The following is a 23,622-nucleotide window of genomic DNA, read 5'->3' as shown; positions in this document are numbered from 1 at the left end:
TCTGCTTGTTTACAACATGCCATCTGCCCTCCCTTGATTTCTGACTAGCAGTAGCTTTCTGATTCCCACTGGGCTGGTCCACTGGTATGACATCATGAATGAATCAGGCATATATGATTGCCATGCATTGAGAATATTGCGCAATTCACAATCACACATATTTTGCTAGAAATAGTGTGTGCGTAGCATGCTTGCTTTGCTATGACTACTGTTGTTGTATGTATACAGGTAGCAGCAAGCGAAGAGTACCAACAGCTAAACCAATCATTTGCCAAGTAACAGAAAGTCTAAAGTGCCTCAAAAACTTATTATATATTGAACTTGCCTGGCCTGGAACTGAATTCAAAAAATATTTATTTCTACTTGAGTGCCAGTCATGTCATCAACAGCTGCAGGCTGGCTGTGGTGACGCAGACACCACCATCAAACAAATGACTATTAGAGAACAATTAGCATCTATCAGCTCAGAAGACATCCATCTCATAGCATTTTAGTGCTTCACAATGCAAGTTACTTTATCCTGGTCACCTAGAACAGCTAGCTATTGCTTGTCCCAACTTACAGCAGCTAAACTTGGTGAATTAACTGTTTAAAACGGCTGCAAGGTTTACGCACAATTGCTAATTGATGTCAAAATCTAGCAGGTCTAACAGATTAGGAATTTTAATTCAAGAAGTGGAGAATTCTGTACAACTGTGGGAAATTCTAGTTGATTTACAGCTAACACATTTGGTTGTTTGCAGGATGGAAGAAACAGCCATGATCTACATGAGAAATGTTTAAAGATGAAAGCATTGGAAGTTCATTGCCACAGATATTGCCCTTGCTGTTAGGAATAAAGCAGAGATTTTCACTTTCCAGCACTCATTTACTGTATGGCAATAAATATTTACCAGCTGCAGAATATCAATATTCCTGATACTCTCAGATATCTAAAAGTCTCTGGGCTTACATCATTTTTGTCTACACCAACTTGCAACTTACAAGAGCTATACATTGATTCTGATTCAAACATGATGGTTTTCTGAGAATTTATGAAAGCAATATCTAGTCATGGTGGACTGGTACATGTTGTTTTGGTCGTAGCCATTGTCGAAAAGAATGGAATTGATGCTCTAGTTGAAAATTCTCCTAAATAACTGGCTCTGTTGCTCCACAGGTATTGCCATCAGTTCTCCAGTTACACAGTATAATATCAAATATGCATGTAATTTGTACAGTAGTAATTACAGCACTGCGATATTTTCCTTGTAGAGAACATAAAACAATTTAATAAACAACATTTAATAATACTGACAAACATTCAGGTTTTTGAAGTCTTTGCTGTTTCTTCATCCTTTACTGTAGGTTTGGTTGCTGCCACTTTTATTTCCTTTTTAACTCTCTGTAAAGTTGGTCTTTAACTCTGTCTTTAATTCTGTAAAGTCAGTCTTTAACTCCTTTAACTCTGATTTACTTCCACTAAGGCTCTCAGCAATAAGTGAATTCGCCTGGATAAGTGAATCCATTCATTTCTATACCGAGTTCTGTTCAACTACTCTAATAGAACATACAGTATCAAAATACTCTAATAGAACAGTCATTCATACCGTTCAGATAATCAAGAGTATGGATAATCAAGTACCTAACTAAAGGTTAGGCTGAAAGAAGAACTGTTAGGGTCCTCGGATACAAATTACAAATTATACACCACGGTGGTGAATCCGGGGAGCATGTGCCCCAATCAACCCCTTCTTGTCTTCAAACCAACAAAAGATCAGCATATGTACTCTACAAGAGAAGTCACCACAAGCAACACCACACCTCCCTTGCCAAATCTTAGACCCAAATTATAATCAGCTCGCCTTCACCGAGTCCCATCAGCTTCTCAATACGTTTTCTATCAGTTTAAATTGTCAGGCTCTTTAAGTGCGATATGATTGGTAATTTTAATGGCACTGTATCTAATCATACAGTACAGTAGTACAGTATAGTATATAGTAGGGACCACAAAAGTTTGGGCATGGCCCATGAAAAAACGACACCCAAAAACCATCCTCACTTTTCCTTGATGACCATTAGGCAGTGTTGGTTAAGTAAAACTAAACCCAAACAAGCCTTCAGACCAACCCGAAATGTTTTCTACAGAATTTTAAAAATATGTACTAGTAGTAGGATGGGTAGCAGTGAAATTTGGGATAAATACCATGTATTGGAAATTTTTCCAATACAACACTTGTGGTATTTATCCCAAATTTCACTGCTATACCCATGTTATTCGTTAATACCATACTCGCTGCATATACGCATGGCATGCTGTGCAATAGCGTTGCTATGTACGCAATTTGTCACTATGTACTAAACATGTGTAAACACTAATTGGCACTAAATTGGTAACATAAATTCTAGCCAATGAAATTGCAATTACAACTTTTTCACTGCTACCAGTGAAATATGGGATAAATTTCACTGTTACTATTGAGCATGGTATTAATATATAATATTATATTAAACGGAATTTAATATTATATATATTAAACGGAATTTTCTACTAACTGACTGACTGACTGACTGACTGACTGCCTGATACCTTCAGACAAGCATAACTCAATAACAGCTAAGGTAAGCTTGATTTTTTCACTGTTCAACGTCGCTTCAGCCAGACACGCTCCTTTTGGCATACCATAGTACATACAATGCATTCTTCATGGACTTACCAGTGTCCTCCTTTGTGTCCCATTCATCTTTGCTGACAGCAAAAGGTGTTGATTTGGCGGTAGCACATGATGGCTTCCCCTCATAATGGAAATCATCCGTAATCCGTATTTTTCATAGTGGCTACTTTGATTGCAGAGGTGCTTTTCAAACAGTTCTTGATTTGTACTGCTGTTTGAACATAGCTGACAATGAAGCATAATGGATACTTCACTTTTCAAATGATACAATGGTAGCCAAGGCATGCGGCACCATGTTGCCGTATGCGTGGTTTCACCAGTCATAATAATTTTATTGTACAAAAAAAGTTAACAAGCAAGTACACAAAAAATTTGGAATTTTCAACTAGAGTAGGTACCATAGCACATTGATAAAAAGTACCGAAACAAGCGTAAAACAGTGTTATATCCCTACTGTACTCAAGATACCACAAGGAAGAGCCATGACAATACACAAGATACCATAACCATGACAACACACATCAAAAAGGACACTACTGAACAGTGGATTGTAAACAAAACAACGGTATACTTACTCTACCAAGGTGGCCATTGCTTATTGATCTCTTGTGAGCTTCTTCATTGTGAACAGCTCTTCCTGAAAATGAAACATAATTTAATATCAATGCACTTGTCAATTTCATGCCCCACCATACAGGGATTTGACAAATCGTGGTGTCAAATTCCCCACTAGTGGGGAAAAATCGGCTGTCAAATCCCCACTATGTCCCCACCCCCATAGTAGGGGATTTGACAACACCTCAAGGATGACTAAGTGCATATTTCATGCATGCGACTAGTATAATAAACCTGCCCTGTAGCTAGTAATTATAGCAAGTGCAATTTTATTATTTAGAAATGCAACTACCGAAAATTGTTCATTGAATTGGACAACTGTCAATTGCCCCAAGGGTGGGGACAAGAAGCAATGTCAAATCCCCACCTGGGGTGTGGGGACGTCAGGGAGTGGGGGGTGAAATTGACAAGTGCATAAGGACATAATAATGGAGTTGGCTGCATACTGGCAGGGTCCAGGAGGAACACGCATTTCTTCAAGAGACTTTGCTAACAAAGACAACTATCAAAAACGACAGGCATGGCTGAAGACGTGTACTTCGTCACGGATAGCTTTGTCCCCAGCCGCCCACGTGCACGCGTTCTCGTGATCAAGCACGTGGGTGGCTGGGGACAAGGGTTTGTTTACAACTCCAAATAAAGCGCATAAATAATTTGATATATGTGTTACATAATTCATTTATACTGAACTCAGCCAGGTCAATGTCTCATGGGTTTCGCAGCAATGTCTGGGATCCGATAATGATTGTTGCGCAGATTACCGCGTTACAGTGTTACTTCTACTTCTGTCTGGCGGTATGGCTGTCGATAGCCGGATACATCTGTGAATTCGACATGACACTGGCACACGTATTTGACTATCATGTAAGCCACCATATCAGCGCTATAACGTCTGGTGTATCTAATGTCAATACCACAGATTATAGGTAGAACTACAGAGGGATGGATTACGGTGGCTGTGTTTGCAGTGAATGCGCTAGTCGGGTGAGTCATAGATTATCAGAAATTAAATGTACTTTTTTATGGTGTTCATGTTCCAGTGCTGTTGGATTGTGGATTGTCATCAGTAGAGCTAAGCAGGTGAGTAGGATGTGTATGTGTGATCTGGTTGTGTTGGGATCAATCAGGGGGTAGACATCACCAATAGTCCTGTAGAACCATTTATGACCTGATCAAGCGATCAAAGGTGCATTTACAGTGAAGTGATCAAGATATCCTAAAAACAGGTAACCAAGCATAACTTGCAAACGAAACAACAATTCACAAGGCTTGATGCTGTCAAGCGATCAGGAAATGTTTTAGATGAAATCAAGGTATTTACTGATAAAAATTTTTTTGACCCTGGTTGCTACAGGACTATTAGTTGTAACTACCTCTTGCAAACGGCCCTATTACAGGATCAGAGGTTGATCATATGTCATCAACACTTCTTTTGATCTCAGTTGATCTAATTCTTTAACATTAATTTTACAAATTAATGCCCTCCAACACACACACACACACGGAGTCTTTCTTATTGTGTCACACTACCTTTCTCTGTACAGCATCTTTAATCAATATAACTACACTGAAATCAGAAGTATGGCTAATTTAGACTAGCCAATGTACAAATCTAATACTTGTAAATGTGTTAAGCAAATACTTACAGTATTAATACCAGGTTAGGATGTGTTACGATACAAACAAATCAGTGTTTCTGTGTCTGGATAAAAGCAACCACAATGGTGACACACCTCATCCACTTTATGCCATAGCAAAAAAATGGTAGCAATATTGTGGGGGTGTATTGGGAGAGATGGCGTTTTAGTATGAAAACATTGACATGTAAAGGTCAAGCATTATTACATACTTACTTACAATTTTGTTTACATTTAAGAAGATAAGTCTGGTTTTGCCAGATGAGTCTATTTCGCATTCCCACATGTTTGTTAGCCTCTTACCTTCATTATCATATGGTTCCATCTTGCAAAAATTGCTAACAAAGTTTAGTTCAATTAATTTACTATATGTGATAAAAGTCTCCACACTAACACAGGCATATTTTCAATTGATGATATCACATTTAATGTGGATAAGGTCAATTATCTGGTATGAAGCCTGTTCTAATCCAAGGGATTTTAAAGACAATTTTCTACAAGTGCCACATTAATGGGGCTTTCAAGCTGGCCAGTTTTAGATAGGCAACCTTGTTAGCAAGGTTTCACTATTATTGTATTAAGTAAACTGATATCTTTTCTCCTTTTTCATGTAGTGCTTGGATTTTACCATGACATTGTTTGCCATCCATCTGATAATGTGCTGTGTTTATGGGGGAATTCCCCACAGTGCCACCTGGTGGATAATGAATGTCGTCAGCCTGGTCGTCATGGTTTCACTGGGAGAATATCTCTGTTTGAGGAGTGAACTGGCCGCAATTCCAGTGACGGGTAGTACGTCAGGAAAAACCTGACTGCCAAATTGTTCTATAAATAAATATCACATCCATTTTCATAAATTCATTTCATAATAACTAAGAGTGTTATTGTTCAATTGCTTTCTGAAGGGCGGACACTTGCTCTGCAGAAAGTGATGAAGTTGCAATGGTCATCTGCTCAGGATAATGTTGGTGTAACAATTGCAATGTTTCCCCCAACTTCTGACAGTAGGCTGTAGGAAGTATTAATAAATTTGAAGTGATGAATGGACACTTTATTGTAAGCTTACTTGTGTCAAGATGTGCTGCTAACAAATCACTAGCAAATATTGCTAATAGTTTAGGTAATTGGTTGATAGTCTAAAGCAGAGAGCAGTGTTGTAATTCTAGTAGAGTACACATTATTGAGGTGACGTACATTTGGTTCAGCTGCCTGTAGTAGTTGTAGTAAACAGTTGTATATAGTAGAGATCTCTTCTTTGTCTTGTTTCACTGGTAGGTTGGCCACAAGAACTGGCACTACCTAATGGTAGACCAGTACTGTAATGTGTGATCTTGGAAATTTAGTGCTTATAAAAGTGTAAATTGTAAGGCCTTGCTGAACAGCCACCCCTCTTTAAAAAGACGACCTTGTTAGTGATCCAGTACCAAAGTAAACATAGCTAAGATGTACAACCGTCTCATTATAGTGACATTGTTCTCTAGGTCCCAAACATAGCTTTGTGACCTCATTAATAAGACCACCTCATTAGTGACCATGTTAAGTAGGTCCCAAACATAACTAAAGTGTACTTCATGACCTCATTAATAAGACCACCTCATTATAGTGACCATGTCAAGTAGGTCCCAAACATAACTAAAGTGTACTTCATGACCTCATTAATAAGACCACCTCATTATAGTGACCATGTCAAGTAGGTCCCAAACATAACTAAAGTGTACTTCATGACCTCATTAATAAGACCACCTCATTATAGTGACCATGTCAAGTAGGTCCCAAACATAACTAAAGTGTACTTCATGACCTCATTAATAAGACCACCTCATTATAGTGACCATGTCAAGTAGGTCCCAAACATAGCTAAGGTGTACTTCATGGCCTTGTTAATAAGACCACCTCATTATAGTGACCATGTCAAGTAGGTCCCAAACACAGCTAAATTAATGTTCTATAAACATCTCACCTGGTCTAGTGGTACAGCATCCGCCTGAGCCATGATCATACGACACACTGCTGCACATATGTTGTCTAGGCAACGTGGGTCAGTTTCCATGGTGACCAGTGAAAATAGAGCTTGAAGTGCTTCAGGGAAATGTCTATAGGGAAATACATTTTCACAATTGTCCTTCATACAAATTTTGATGGAAGGAAAAATTAATGAATCCAAACTTCCACAGCTCTGACAAATTAAATGTTGAGGTTATCATAATATCTAAACACTCAATTTTAAAGCTGCTTATTGATGTTTGATGAAATAAAAGTTTGATGAATTTAACTGCCCCAGGAAGACTTGCTTACACAAGACTCAAGTGGCTGAGTAAAGCACAGGCATCCCAGGGCTGGTTTACTGGGCGACAATAATCGTGTTTCGCACGACTACCATAGGCTTTGCTTGTTTGTGTGTAGTGTATCAGAAGCATAAATTATAAGTTAGATAGGGAATTGCATAAACTATTACTTGTGCAATGCTTAGTCAAAAGCAAAAATACAAAATAAGAAAAAAACAGCTACCAATGAAATGTGAAACAGTAACATCACAAAAGTATGGCAAAGATACCACCTAAGTGACTTGCTGTGTTTGCAATAAGTTCTCAAATGTGGAAATATAACCTGTAACTAGGGGCTGAAACCTCCCAATATAGAGAGGTGCTAGGTGATCACATACTCAGACAAGACAAGAGGCCATATAAATATGGGTATTTCGAGTATAGTGGAGGAAAGGAGGCAAACTTTGAGATGAACTCTGTGGAGGAAGAGACTGGACAAGTAGCAGACCATTCCCTACTTAATGGACGTTTGGAACTAGTTAATTGTTTTGCATTACTTTACAGGAAGGTTGAACTCTATTCAAGAATTTCAACTGTACCAACAAGGTCAATAGGAAATGTGCACCCTTTTCAGAATGGAGGTCTTCATTGTGACCTCAATTAGAAGGTACAATGTACTATTACATAGTAACTACTAGGGGAAGTTTGTCATACAGTACGTACACATGGGAATAAAATATACTCCCTCATGACATTCCAGCTTGCTGTGTGCCCATTTATTAGAGCCATGTATTTAAGAGGTGACTCATACAGAACTCACAAGGGTTCTGGGATGTATATCACAAAATGGATCACACCAATTTAAATATGTACGTGTAATTACAAACTCACTGGACACTTCTACTGCCGGATACTAACACTCCCAAACCAAATGCAGCATTACTCCTGACTTCCTCGTCCTCATCACTGAGACATTTGATGAAGACACTTATAAGGTGTAAGAGGTTAGCAGAAGATGTTCCGAGAGCTTCACATATCTAGGAGGTACGTAAAGCTCATGGTATGAAGCACAGAATGGGAATGGGGGACTGTTGTACTAACTTCTGAAAGTGTTCCGATTACAAATGATCTCTCAGCAACTTGAGAACCAGATTTCTAAAAACAAAAATAAAACTGTACTTTTCCACCATCCTTTTTGCATACCAGTTTTCTTTGAAGTAGTTTCACAAATGAATTGATCTCATCCATTGTGATAACAGGCCCAGCGGCTGTTATAAGTGGACCAATGAGGTTACCTGCTGACTCTATCAATGACCCATCTAATTCCGCCTACAAGGAAAACACAGGTACCCATGGTTACTTCCCCCCACACATGACCCACACACGTAATACCATTTCATCATCTTCAGTTATGCTGTCTTCATCGTCAGAATCAGCCCCTTGACACAAGGTCTATAAAACAAACAGGAAAGATATTTTACTTCAGACCTCACATACCACATAAACTTCACAGTTCAACAAACACAATTATTAGTGTAGTGTTTTCTTTCATTTACAACTATTCATTGAAATGCCCACTGATCACTAACATTTATAAGCAGGAAAAGATAGAGAATTGGACCTAAGAAAAAGAAACTAACAAAAAGACTCTTGCAAGATAGCAGGAAAAGAAATACTCTAATAGAATGCACACCTACAACACAGTTTATGCATTTTAGGTGTCTAGATGATGTGGGTGTTCTCAAATGCTAGTGCATTCATTACCTTCTGCTCCAATACTGATGTTATAGCTGCACAAATCTTGCCAACTGTTTGTTTATCAAACACAACAGTATTTCTAATGGTCTTCAGCATTTCCTCAATTGTCTCCAGTGCAGCGATGCAGACCAACTTATCAGGGTCAGTTTGAACAATGGAGGCTTTCTCAGAGTAAGAGACATTGACTAGAACTTGAAGGTTAGCTGCAAGCAAAACAATACAAGTACCATGAACAAAAACTAGTTTACACCAGCTACATAAATACAAGAGCTTGTAAATTACACAAAGATTTGACACACTTTACTATTATCAGAAACTACACACTTAAAAACTGTGGAAGGAATCTGTTGACATGGACACTTGTGGACAGAGTTGGGGTAGTTACTTAAGAAATGTAACTAGTTACTTTTATCTCATGTAACTTAGTTACAGTAACTTATTAAAAGGTAGCTGGTAGATATCTAGTTACTATTTACTTTCATAAATAAGTTGTGCTTGTTTTGTTGAGTTTTGTAACATGATTATTTTGCCCAGAGCAACGGAAGAAAATAACTATATATAATAACAATTATATGTACACTTTCTGACAATAATGATTCTGTAGCCATTTCAGCTCAGTTTCAACTGTTAAGTCTGTATTCTCAAGCTGAATCATGAAGACCATTACACAGAAAGTGTCTACTTAATGTGGCTGTAGCACAAAAATTGAAGTGCTCTTGCTTTAAAAGCATAATTACCTGTAATTAGTAACTATTGTAATTTAAGATACTTTTCAGGCAGTTACAAGTTACAAAGCAAGTAACTAGTTATATTACTAGTTACTTTATAAGGTAACTAGTTACCCCCAACTCTGCTTGTGGACACCTAGCTCAAGTCCCAAAGTATTCCTTATTATAGTATGTTCACGTTGAGCTGAATCCTCAAAAACACTTAATAACTCATGGATGCAATTACACACGATCTTGAAATTTGGCTCATTTGTAGTACTGCTTGACCCGCTAAAAATATTTCAAAATCTTGTTCAAATGTTTGACATAATATTTACAGCCAATCAAAATTTTTGCAATACATTTCCTATGTGGAAGCCATATAAGTACAGTGTCCATTACAGCCCTTTCCCAAACTTGTAATGGAGCCAAACCGTATGTGTCTGTTGTTGACACCTTTGCTGTTACCAATCATCATCTGGTTGGCTGAAATGTTAACTCTGTTGAGAAAAAATCCACTTTTAATTTTTAGCTGTTTTTCAGGATTCAGCTCAACGTGAACATACTATAGGACTGATAAATGCACATATCCACTAGTACAAATATGAATATCATTATTAAGAAGTAACCAATACAGGTTAGAGGATATACCAATTGTCTTATGAATATGATAAAATAGCAGGAAGAAATCATCTAACACACTCAGCAACAATTAGTACTAAACTTTGTAAGAGTAACAATAGCTTCAAGTGTTTCATATGCTACAGTAACTTCAAAAGATCAGGCTGCAAATACGTATTTCTAAGCCAGTTCAAAGACTGGATGAAATAAAACACAGCAGTGGTAGCTAACCCTATCATAGATTTTTGCCAATATTCCAATAGTTAAGCGACCTATACTCAACAGTTTTAGCTTGATAAGGTGTCTCTAGCATTACAAATCTGTTACTAGCTCAGTCTGTGAGTCCAGTCCACAAAATTTATCACACCTTGTGGATTATTAGTTCACAGCCCAAAGATGATGGTTAATAGCTGGACATCTCTAAGTTAAGATTTTAGTCCTGTCAATTCTTAATACTGCTAGGATTATCAAGTAGTTGCCCACAATGGAGAAATGTTCTTTAAGGGATCCACTACACAGACAGTTCTTTTGTTTAGCCACACAAACTGTAAAACAAGGTTGACTTTTATTTTATGGTTGACTGAAAGAAATATTGTAATACATACACCACTGTTGTTTAATCCTCTCATTCTTATCAATTCTCCACATTAAACGTAAAACAAAGCCGCTGCTTGTAATGATGACACAGAAGGTAATCTATAACAGATAGCAGTACTGTTATCAGTTGTTGACTGGACAAGTGACTAAGATACAGTATAACTGACAACAGATGTAGGCAGGAAGTTGTCCATTAGGATGCTATTTCCCTGGAAGCATTTCTGTTGTGACAAATAAACATATAATCCAGCAGCTAGGAATGTTCAAAGACATTTCCTACAAATCAGCACTATAAGATTCCTGTAGTCACAATTATATTTTTATAATAGATACTCGTATGCTTGGATATCGTTCATTTGACGTTACACAGCTTAAAAGAGTTTTAAAGAGAAAGATTTTACAATAATACGTAAGGAATGGGGCAAGTTGATGTATTAGCTTGCCTCTTGAAATTCTAATAGTTTTCAGTCTTCAATTTCAAATGACAGTTAAGCCATGTGACATTCATGCTGTGTTCACAATGTGGCCGTGGGTCTCGGTATTTTTGTGGTTAGGCAACAATAAGAGAATTTCTAAAGAAAAGCATATTTCCTTGTATGACCAGACTGTTTCCTCACATAATTTAACCAAAGAAACACTTGACACTCCAGCATTTGTATCTCAAAAACTTAAGCTATTAAACACGCGAATAAGGCTTTACTTCCTGATAAATGTTAGTTTAGTAGCACTATGGTTTAATATTTACAATGGTTTAATATTTACAAAATGAAACAGTTTCATCTTTATATTGCTATCATTTTCAATTTGTATACAATGAAAAGGAATGCATCAAACCAAACACGTTTATCAACACACGCACACTCACAAATACCACATTCACTGAACTACAAGGGCTATTATACATATTTAATGCTTCTAGTCAACATAAATTGCAATAGGAGGTATTTCCAATTAAAGGAGTTGATTGTGTGGATTACTAGCCAGGAATCAACTGTTGTGTAATAGCCCTTGTAATTCAGTGAATGTGGTATTTGTGTGTGTGTGCGCACGTGTCTCGATAAACATATATTTCTCGAAGAATTGTTTGGTTTAATGCATTCCTTTTCGTTGTATACAAATTGAAAATGATAGCAATATATAAATAAAGATGAAAGTGTTTCATTTTGTAAATATTAAACCATATCTTATTCAGTGCTACTAAACTAACAACCACAGTTAGCAGGAAGTTAAACAAAAGCCTTAACCGCAATAGTTTAATAGCTTAAGTTTTGAGATAAACAGTTTTCAAACACTGGAGTGTCGGTTAGTATTTGGGTGTAGGGCTGTGTAACAAGCAGAACGTGGTTGAAAACTACGTGAAACAACCGCAAAGAAAGATTATGAACTTTACAAGCTAGTAGGGAGCATTACAATAAAAAGTACTTAAACAAGAGGATCATCACCTACTTTCTACTTCAACTTTTTTTTTTTTTACTGTAACAAATACAGTGCACATAACATAATTATGATGGCTGAATTTGTTTGAGCACTTTTATCGTTATGATCCCTATACCTTGTAAAGTTTTTAATATTTCCTTACAGTTGTTTCACATAGATTTTGATGATGTTCTGCATAGCCCTACACATGAAGCTAGCCCAGATTAATCTGCTTAATTCAACTGTTGGAGGCATAAAGGACAAAGGTGAGTCCATAATGTGTAGTACGTACTGTAACATGGCAAAAAGGCACCTCCAGGCTGAAGTGATGTCTAATAGTGAAAAATTAAGCCTATAGCCTTAGGTTATGTCTGAAGCAGTCAGTCTATCAGCTCAGCAGAAACTTCCACTAAATTAACTTTTATAGCAATTTATTGGATTTGTTTCAGGTCACACTAAAAAAAAGCTTGCAACCAACACTGCCAAGGCACTGTGAAGGTACTTTAAGTAGGTCAATATTTGTTTGAAAGGTGCAACCTTCATGATCCTACTGCTAAGCATTTAACAAAACAGCCTCACTGTATCAATGATATATACAAACTTTAGTAGACCTTTAATACAACATGCTGAAGTTCTAGTAAATGAGACATCTAAAAGAACTAGTCATTTGCACAGAGAAGGATAATGTTCCAAAGAGTATTTTGTAAAGTGTACATGACCTTCAAGATGCGGCCCATGTGATTGTCATGTGTAACGTAACATCCACCAAAACAAATAAAATAAATATGACGCATAGAATCCCCCGGAAGCCATCATTGAAAGTAGAATGATTTTTAGATTTACTTCCAAGTTTGTTTTACAAACTGAAAGTACAATAGTGTGGTTGCATGACTGCCTGTGGCTGCAAGGGATTTTTGTTAACTTTTTTTTGTAAATGCAACGTAATTAAGATCACAAGTATTAATGGATCATACATGTGATATGCAATCACGGCACACTCCAACCTATCAGATTCTATGAGAAATTAAACTTGAAAGACCACAAAAAGGACACCATAGTTGATACCTTGATAATCAGCACACATTCCATGGTACCTTTTGCATTAGCAAGAACTCACAATAGTTCTAGTGTACACATTTAGTAACTTGGAATCAAGACAGCTCTCCAAAGAGGAAGGTGTTCAGAATAACATTGTTTCACTGTATTTCAAACACAAGGTCCTCTTCATGACAATTTGTGCAACAGCAGCAGCAGCAGATAGGCATGCTCAGTATGCATAAGTACAATCTCTCCATTGTAAAAATAAACTGGCCTCGGCCGGTAAAGCTCACACACTACTGCATCACATCATTTTGCTTATAAATACGCTCGACCATAGTCCCAATGAGATTGCCATATACCCAAACCACATACGTAAAACACAAAATGCATACATAATAATAATAGAGAATTCTCAAATTCAAATACATGTGATGTTACATATAGTTGTGCACAACTCAATGCATTGTAGTTGACAAGAGTTTACCCCATTACTGAAGTCTGATTGTAAACAAGGAAGCTATTCTTCATTATGAAATCAGGTGTTATGCTGCAAGACCACATTAACGAATTGAAAACTATTTGAAGCATTTCAGTTTAGCATCCTGAAAGCTTTACGAATATATTCTAGTATCCACCTGAATAGGCTGTGGTATTAGTTTAGCATTGTGAAAGTGCTTAGATTGAACAGTTCTAAGCATCAAGTGGTTTTCAGCATATATACATGTGCCTGTTTAACAAAGGTTCAAGGTTGGGATAGTGGTCAGGGGGCTGTTGTTCTAAGAAAATATTTCCTTGAAGTTAACCACAAACATAAACAAACTTCCTTTGGGTGTTTCCATTACAAATAATGGTAATAAATTTTAAGATAATTTACTAGCAAAGTGTTACCCTTCATAAAGAATTCCCCGTACCGAGGACATTGGTCTATGACAGAACCACTAGTCCCACAACGTTCTCAGAACCAGCTTACACATATCAGTAGTGACATAATGTATGTAAAAAGGATTGTCTGTTTCTGCTTTGCTACAAACTAGACATACAATAGCATGTAATATATGTGACCGGATTTGCGAAAAGGTACCTTTTCCACACATTTTACATACCAGCAAACATAATGATGTACCATTTGACTCCTTCCACTGATTAACTTACACTTGGTATCAAAATGCAGCCTGATACCATAGCTACGCTCATGGAAAAATTCAGGCAATGGTATGCTATGATTAAAAAGTTATGAAACTTCAAAGCTAAAAAAATTGGCTAAATTTTGTGTGTGAAAAAGGTACCTTTTCGCAAATCCGGTCACATATAGTTCTGCAACTACTCTTGCTACTCAGGCTGTGTGTTCTTCAAGTTTCTATCCACATTACTTTGTGTCCAGAGCTAGCTGTCACGTGTGAAACTACCACTTTATCATGTGACATGATTACATTAATGTGCAAATCTTGGTTATAAGCAAGAAGCTGGTGAATAAGCGTCATTCAGTAGGCTTCGTTGCTTCGTAGTGGCTAGGCGTTACTCAGTGGATTACTAACGAGATTAGTAATTTCGTTACTTAAAGTAATAATATTACATAATATTTGACTTGTTATAGTAACTTCATTACTTGGGTAACGCGTTACATTTGCAAGTAAAGTAACTTGAGTTATATTACATGTTTTTATAGCATATTTCGTTATATTACTTAGTTACCAAAAGGGTAATGATATTACGTAACACGTCACCCCCAACACTGCATGTACATGATGTGTTTCCAACCTTCTTTTTATCAAGTTGGCCCATGATTACCTTGTATTCCAGTTTGTAAAATTATCCTCACAGAATTCAACCACACATTATACACACACACTACATGACACACACACACTACATGACACACACACTACATGACACACACACTACATGACACACACACTACATGACACACACACTACATCACACACACACACACACACACACACACAAACACGCACGCACGCACGCACGCACTACACACACAGTGTCAGAGATTGACATGGGGGGTCCGACACCAACTGGAATCCAACACACACTACATACACACTACACATACACATAACTACTACTACTACTACCAATTAAAGAATAACCTTCTTCACCTTTCACACATTATACTAATCAACCATAGTACCTGTAGTTTATAGGACAGGTCAAGTCTATCAAGAGCCTACTAATTGAGAAGTTATATGAATGCACACAATGCAAGACCAAATCGTTGAAATATTCATCAGTAAAGCCATACACACCTTAAAAACTACCCTTCACCTGGAAAGAAATTATGATGAAAGGTTAATGTCAATTTTAACTGCTTCAACATCCTACCTTAACACATGTCACTGACTTAATGTACATTCCAGCATCATGCTTATAAGGTAACAGTGACAGCCAGCATTGTGTGTTTACTTTCAGTATTATTTTCAATGGTTTATGAGGTTTACAAACATTGAATAGTTATTGGTTAGCATCCTGAAAGTCCGTTATAACATCAAGACTGTGGTGATCAATAGGGTGTATCCAACTGGGTTGATTTGTGGTTGTTTAGAGGGAATTTTTGAATCACACATACCATGTGATGTGTGAGGGCTAAAGCTGATTAAAAGCCACATCCTCAATTAGCACATAGCAGTGGCATGCAAATTGTTAATCCAATGCTTGAAACATTGCAACAACATATTAGTATCATAAACACAACACTCAAACTGTATGATGGTAAGAATCCCATCAAACATGCACGCACACCACTTATTGCCTATAGCATTCTAGAATCCTACAGAGATTGAGGGAATTTCCCTGATTACTACTAATTGATATATCAATCACCTGAACCATGTGCAGGTGTAATGAGATGATTAACCTTTGATCCCTTAACAAAATATCTGTTTGTCAAAAGTGCACATACTTGAGAATTGCATTTGAGGTCTTGGGAGTATGATTGTGAACCAGATTTAAACTTTGTGTATGCATGTACATACAGCTTATTTGTGTAGTGTGCGCATGCGTGCGTGCATATGTGTAGTAGTGCGTGTGTGTAGTAGTAGTAGTGTGTGTGTAGTAGTAGTGTGTGTGTAGTAGTAGTGTGTGTGTAGTAGTAGTGTGTGTGTAGTAGTGTGTGTGTAGTAGTAGTGTGTGTGTAGTAGTAGTGTGTGTAGTAGTAGTGTGTGTAGTAGTAGTAGCGTGTGTGTAGTAGTAGTGTGTGTGTAGTAGTAGTGTGTGTAGTAGTAGTAGCGTGTGTGTAGTAGTAGTGTGTGTGTAGTAGTAGTGTGTGTGTAGTAGTAGTGTGTGTGTAGTAGTAGTGTGTGTAGTAGTAGTGTGTGTAGTAGCAGTAGCGTGTGTGTAGTAGTAGTGTGTGTGTAGTAGTAGTGTGTGTAGTAGTAGTAGCGTGTGTGTAGTAGTGTGTGTGTAGTAGTAGTGTGTGTAGTAGTAGTGTGTGTGTAGTAGTAGCGTGTGTGTAGTAGTGTGTGTAGTAGTAGTAGTGTGTGTAGTAGTAGTGTGTGTGTAGTAGTAGTAGTGTGTAGTAGTAGTGTGTGTAGTAGTAGTGTGTGTGTAGTAGTAGTGTGTGTAGTAGTAGTAGTGTGTAGTAGTGTGTGTGTAGTAGTAGTAGTGTGTGTAGTAGTAGTGTGTGTGTAGTAGTAGTAGTGTGTAGTAGTAGTGTGTGTAGTAGTAGTGTGTGTAGTAGTAGTAGTGTGTAGTAGTAGTGTGTGTGTAGTAGTAGTGGCGTGTGTGTAGTAGTAGTGTGTGTGTAGTAGTAGTGTGTGTAGTAGTAGTGTGTGTAGTAGTAGTGTGTGTGTAGTAGTAGCGTGTGTGTAGTAGTAGCGTGTGTGTAGTAGTAGTGTGTGTAGTAGTAGTAGTGTGTGTAGTAGTAGTAGTGTGTAGTAGTAGTGTGTGTGTAGTAGTAGTAGTGTGTGTAGTAGTGTGTGTAGTAGTAGTAGTGTGTGTAGTAGTAGTGTGTGTGTAGTAGTAGTAGTGTGTAGTAGTAGTGTGTGTAGTAGTAGTGTGTGTGTAGTAGTAGTGTGTGTAGTAGTAGTAGTGTGTAGTAGTAGTGTGTGTGTAGTAGTAGTAGTGTGTGTAGTAGTAGTGTGTGTGTAGTAGTAGTAGTGTGTAGTAGTAGTGTGTGTAGTAGTAGTGTGTGTGTAGTAGTAGTGTGTGTAGTAGTAGTAGTGTGTAGTAGTAGTGTGTGTAGTAGTAGTAGTGTGTGTAGTAGTAGTAGCGTGTGTGTAGTAGTAGTGTGTGTGTAGTAGTAGTGTGTGTAGTAGTAGTGTGTGTGTAGTAGTAGCGTGTGTGTAGTAGTAGTGTGTGTAGTAGTAGTAGTGTGTGTAGTAGTAGTGTGTGTGTAGTAGTAGTGTGTAGTAGTAGTGTGTGTGTAGTAGTAGTGTGTGTGTAGTAGTAGTGTGTGTAGTAGTAGTAGTGTGTGTAGTAGTAGTGTGTGTGTAGTAGTAGTGTGTGTAGTAGTAGTGTACGTGTAGTAGTAGTAGTGTACGCAGTAGTAGTGTGCGTGTGTGTAGTAGTGTGCGTGTAGTAGTGTGTAGTAGTAGTGTGTGTAGTAGTAGTGTGTGTGTGTGTGTGTGTAGTAGTAGTGTGTGTGTGTAGTAGTGTGTGTGTGTGTGTAGTAGTAGTGTGTGTGTGTAGTAGTGTGTGTGTGTGTAGTAGTGTGTGTGCGTGCATGTGTGTGGTGCACAGTGTATGTCAATATAACATATGGCTAACGTCAGAACAAGACTTCATACACGCACGCACGCACGCACACACACGCACACCTTTACTATCATCATCACTGTTACCCAGGTAAGTACACCACAATATTGTTAGCTGTCCTACACAACACAATGCCGCCTTCCTAATACCAGCAGCTGTCGTATCCTGTTGTTAATGGTAACAGCAGTCAAATACTAGCTCACAATCAACTGACTTCTGTTAACAAGTTGATTTGTTGGTAGCAATCATCAAGGTAGGGATAGAACTCTTTGCCGACATTTACTGCTATTTCTCTTATAGAGTTACAAGCATCTTCCTTTTCTTCCAAGTAAGCGTTCTCAATGCTGTACCTGCAGAGAATAACACACTACATTGAACCGTCTAAAACAGCACCACTGAATTTTCAACAACCACATACAATTTTCAGCCAGCACAACTGAATTGGACACACACACAAAGACACACTTTGCCTTAGACATATACGCAACTTGTAATGAACATTTAATGTAATTTTAATGTTGACTAATTTAACTACAATTCTCACCCTTCAATTTCCTCTTCTAAGTCACCTTCTTCTGTGTCGCTATCCTCCTCAAAATTAAACAGTGGCATATCTGATGACAGTGTGTGTGTCTATAGAGAGTAATGGTGATGGTTATGATGATATTCCAGCATGATGTAGCACCTTGACTCCTTCAGTGGAGCTAAGAGACTCGAGCATCTTAGGAATAATGGTCTCCAGGTGTGGCAGTATATCGGTGCCGAGTACACAGGATAAAGAAGCAAACATACCATACCTATAGGGTTGGAGCAACAAGTAGGGGGACAGAGTGACAAACAGTCTAAAACAGTATGGGGTACAGAGAACAAATGATAGGGCCAAACTCACGTTGCTCTCCTTAAATCTGGATCATCGTGTTGTACAATATTCTACATGTTAAAAATGAATTTAAAAACAAGACTTAGTATAATATTAGACTGACTTTCCCTAGCTCAATACATTCAGGAGCTAAAGGTCTGAAGTTGTCATTTCCAATGGCCCGGGCAAGAACACCTAATGTGTCAATGGCTTGTGCTTGTAACACATAAGTGTTTTTGTCTGCTGGTACAGATAAACAGTCCTAAACCAAACACAACAATAGTGACACACGTGATTTGTAAAAGTAACTAAATGACCTTCAGTATCTCTACAACTCTTGAGAAGTATGGTAACAGGTCAGCTGTGGCTGCCACAGCTACAAACACAAAGTTATACAATCACTACACCACTCATCAACCCCTTACCTAAAGCTGCAATGCCACTTAGCACCAGTTCCTTAACATGTATAGCCTATTAGACAGCAAGACATACAAACCAGGTACTATGGAGACACTCACAGAAGTATGTGTGTTACTATAGATGACAAACAATCTTTCTATGATATTAGGCAGGTAAGGCACCACATCTGAGCCTACATGAATAATGAGACAATAAATAACAATGTATTCTAAAATGCAAGCTTGAATGGTACCAATTTTTTATTTGATGCTCACCTAAGCTCTCGCAGAATTTTTCCAGTGCATAGAATGTTCTTGTTAAACTGACATTGGCTTCACCGTGCCTACCGAGAGCATCACCTGAGGTCACATGACCCAGGTACTCCAGCAAAAGGGGCAATAGTTGTGAAGTAAACTGATGAATTTCTGGCTGTAATATATTGACGTGTTAAGGGTGTGACATGTATGCCAAATGGCTGGAAGTTTCGAGGGGAAAATTTTTTTGAGTTCTTAATTATAACTTTCGAAATAGCTTAAAGGATTTAGTGCAATGCAACGATTAAGCAAAAATCACAAAACAGAAAAAAATCATCCCTCAGAATATCTAGCCATATAGAATAGGTTTTGTACTTGTAGGAACTCTGAGAATTGTCCTACAGCAAACAGAGCTGCATTACACACCAGTGGTTCTTTGTCTGACATGCCTGAAATAATCACATTTTAAAACTACAATGCCTGTTTAATCTCACTTACTATTGTATATATGTTGTAGCAAGGAAGAGAGATGACCTCTACAGAACAATACACAGTAACACAAGTTGGTACGATCTCCTTGAATACAAGCTGCATATAATTGTTACAAACAAAAATCTAAAAGCATGTGTTCCACAAAAATAAAATTTGGGCTTTTACTTATTCCAATTTTCCATAATCGTTTTCTAGTGAGCAACCACAAGGGAAGCAGCTTTTATTCAAGGACGCGACCACATTCCCATACTGTTTTCTGATAAACTCGGAGCACCCTTCAGCCATTACAGCAATAGCTATGAGTGCTGCCTTCCTCTCTAGTTTTTCATTGCTGGAGGTCCAGGGCATGACCAGGTTCAGCTGGAGGTGTGGCAAGCTGCAAACATGTGGAATGGGCTAAAAGCATCACTCACTACTGGGAGAAAAACTTTCTCTGGTGGAAGATTAAGTGCCAGAACATCCAACACCTATGAAGGAAAGACAACAATTACCTCACTTCAGGATGCTCAAGTGGAAATTATGAAGCACACATGATTAAATAGAATCCAGCAAAAGCAAAATACTTTAGGATATTTACATCTAGGAAATAGAAATTGTTCTTGACCTATTATTGAAACTAAGGGAGTGTGCTTTAATCACATCACCTCTAATCTGACCAACTCCCAAATGGGTCATTGTGACCTTCCTAAGGCAGCCACCAGCTTAATAATTTTATGTGGCCAACCAGATTAGAGCAAAGTTTAATTTTTAGCTGTACTTCCTGACCTGGGCAGCGTAAGATCCAGGAGACTGTGTACCCAGTTCCTCTTCTCCCAACATATCATCGTATTCATCATCTTCTCCGTGAGGAGTAGCCATGACATTTAACAGCACTTGTAGTATCCCTTGTATCACCTGTGACTTTGCCAGTACCTGCTCATGATAACACACATGTTGTACACATACACAGAATATATGCAGTTCTTACCTTCTTCTTTACTGTGGCAAGCCAAGAAACCACTGATAATGCTTTTACTCTGATGGTGTTACCAAGACTTGCATTGGAGGCTAGCTAAAAAAATATATATATATATTTATTTATTTTCACAAAAAGGTGATTATTATTGTGGTGCAATTTGCTGCAAATAACTTATGTTTATGATCATCCAAATCATACAGTATGATAGTACTGTATAGTAGGGACCACAAGGTTTGGGCATGGCACATAAAAAACATCACCCAAACTTTTACCAGCTTCACGATGATGAAGTGATGAAGCAATATTGGTTAAGTAAAACTAAGCCCAAACAAACCATCCGATCGACCCAAAATGCTTTCAACAAGTTGCTAGGGATTTTTTATTTTTATTTTTAATATTAAATGGAATTTTCTAGTGACTGACTGACTGACTGATGCCTTCAGATAAGTGTAACTCAATAACGGCTAAGGCTACAGGCTTGATTTTTTCACTGTTCGACATCGCTTTAGCTGGAAGAGTAATATACTTCAATTTTCAGACGATAATTGGTAGCTACACCATTTCTTTCTTTTGATGCAGTATGCATGGGTTCACCATTCACAATACGTAATTTTATTTTTACAAAAAAATTAACAAAACAAGTACACAAAAAAAATTGGAATTTTCAACTAGAGTAGGGACCATAGCACATCGATAAAAAATACTGAAACAGTGCACGGTATTAAATCACAGTAAAACAATAAAAAGTATTAATAATATCCTTACTGTGCATTTCCAATATATAACACTTCTTATTGTTTTACTGTGATTTAATATCGTGCACTACTCCAGCTTGTTTCAGCACTTTTTAACACATCTGTAATGGAGGGTTTAATGCAGAAAAGAAATGCTTGTTACCTTTCCAAACTTGCCACTACATAGAGAGTCTCTAGAATATACATTCAAAGAAAGAAAAAAAAAGGAAAGGCAAAAAAAAATATGTCCTACTAGATTTGAACTTGGATCTTTGGATTCAAAGTCCAATGTGCTAACCATTACACTATAGGACCAGGGCTGGAAATATGCAACATTGTTTAGTATATAAGAGTTGCATTAGAAAGTGTGAGTGTACACTGTACATTGTGTGTGTGCGTGCATGTGTGCGTGTGTGTGTGCATGACTTACAGTTAGACAAAATTCTAGTAGAGAAGTAAGATAGGGTGCCACTATGGCCACTTCACATTCCACCAGTTCATCAAACAATTCCATAGCTTCACATGCATGATCCTAGACATTAAGAACAAAACAATATCCCCTCAACACAAATACACAAAATTCTAACTTCACTCTCCTCCAATAGACGTTGAATGGTCGGCACAACTTTTGCAATTAAGGCCCGAAATGTTCCCTAAAATATCATAACTACAAATCAGGTTGTCAATACAGAGACTTCACTAACAATTTCATCGTCTCCAATATATTCCACCATACTTGTTAGACACCTGCATTAAAACACAAAGAAACATGGCACGTGCTTCTTATCCTCACCTACCTTATGGTATTGAAAGCAATGAGTGAGTTATCATCCAACGTTGAAAAGAACAAAACAAGCAGAGATGAGAAATGAGACTCAAGCTACAGTGGATGTGGCAGTAGATAATTCTTCTATTGTTTTTACATACTAACTCACATACTCCCCAGCATTGTCCATAACTGAGACAAGTAACTGCATGCCAGTCTATGGGAAAAACAAGCATGTTGTTATGCACCTGTGCTGAACAAAAAAAAAAAATTCCACTGTATCCCACAATCTAAATATTTCACTCGAGTTCCACATACCAGTCTCTCATTAGCAGCCTGGCTATGACATAACTGGTTGATGATGGCAAGCAACTCCTTCCATCTCTCCACTGGTAACTCTTGTCTTGCAACCATAGCAATCTGGGAGCAGGACATATGGGCCTACTCTGTAAACACACTTTTACTGACCACATGAATGATAGCATTCTGTACCAAAGGACTACAGCATAAAAAAAACCAAAAAAAAAACCCAGGTTAGACATACATGGTGGTGCTGCTGAACTACACAAAACGTACACTGGTTCTCTTGTTAACGTTTGCAGCAACATCACTTTTAGTCTGTCATAAAATATATTTTTCGTTTGCACAAACAATAAATATGAAAGATCACCTTGTATGTGTTTCTTCGTCCAGCTTCTTCCACAATTTCACTAATCTCTTCCTCAGCAACACTGCAGCATATTGCCGGTACTACACACATACATACTAGACATTTTAATACAAATGACATCTGTCATCCTTACCTGAGGATTCTGAGAACCCTCTAACACTTCACAAAGACTTGGAATGATGGAAGGATGCTTGTAGATGGTTTGTAGCTCCGCAGTCGCCTAAACAAACACTGAGGACGACTTAAGAAGGCAATATTTAGTTTACCTGGCGGATTGTTTCGTTGTCTGGGATCAGCAGGCGAGCAAAGATTGACTCCATGCTTTGGCTTGACGTAAGCGCCGGGTGCGCGTAAAATTAAACAAAAATAAAACAGTCGCGCTGTGTTTTCCTGCAGGAGCTATTTATGGCCATACATCGTGACATTGCTTCCAGAAGATAAACATTATTGTATGATACTCTGCGTTATTG

The 23,622-nt window shown here is 37.8% G+C and overlaps 2 protein-coding genes across 2 annotated transcripts; one reads left to right on the top strand and one right to left on the bottom strand.

Moving 5' to 3' along the window:
• Nucleotides 1–3,927: 3,927 nt before the first annotated feature.
• Nucleotides 3,928–5,782, top strand: LOC136262957 (protein SYS1 homolog). Its single transcript, XM_066057377.1, has 4 exons — nt 3,928–4,133; nt 4,189–4,253; nt 4,310–4,349; nt 5,521–5,782. The coding sequence occupies exons 1-4, from the start codon at nt 3,972–3,974 to the stop codon at nt 5,716–5,718; spliced, it is 465 nt and encodes a 154-aa protein (XP_065913449.1). The 5' UTR covers nt 3,928–3,971; the 3' UTR covers nt 5,719–5,782.
• LOC136262956 (importin-4-like) lies at nt 5,739–23,535 on the bottom strand. Its single transcript, XM_066057376.1, has 36 exons — nt 23,419–23,535; nt 23,286–23,372; nt 23,153–23,232; nt 23,059–23,100; nt 22,951–22,981; nt 22,801–22,902; nt 22,652–22,699; nt 22,514–22,596; nt 22,421–22,463; nt 22,304–22,369; nt 22,147–22,248; nt 20,992–21,075; nt 20,790–20,936; nt 20,438–20,491; nt 20,275–20,384; nt 20,031–20,068; nt 19,908–19,981; nt 19,554–19,707; nt 19,398–19,471; nt 19,305–19,350; nt 19,197–19,255; nt 19,004–19,141; nt 18,910–18,950; nt 18,706–18,817; nt 18,565–18,653; nt 18,235–18,370; nt 18,083–18,185; nt 8,935–9,131; nt 8,563–8,622; nt 8,374–8,499; nt 8,272–8,325; nt 8,062–8,207; nt 6,867–6,999; nt 6,101–6,205; nt 5,973–6,042; nt 5,739–5,915 (listed from the first exon to the last, which is right to left on the bottom strand). Exons 1-36 carry the CDS (start codon nt 23,470–23,472, stop codon nt 5,788–5,790), a joined length of 3,216 nt encoding a protein of 1,071 aa, XP_065913448.1. The 5' UTR covers nt 23,473–23,535; the 3' UTR covers nt 5,739–5,787.
• Nucleotides 23,536–23,622: the final 87 nt, after the last annotated feature.

The sequence above is a fragment of the Dysidea avara genome, chromosome 8 (assembly GCF_963678975.1).
Source record: "Dysidea avara chromosome 8, odDysAvar1.4, whole genome shotgun sequence".
NCBI lineage: Eukaryota > Metazoa > Porifera > Demospongiae > Dictyoceratida > Dysideidae > Dysidea > Dysidea avara.
The sequence above is the reverse complement of the archived record's forward strand: the minus strand, read 5'-3'. Positions and strand labels throughout refer to the sequence as shown.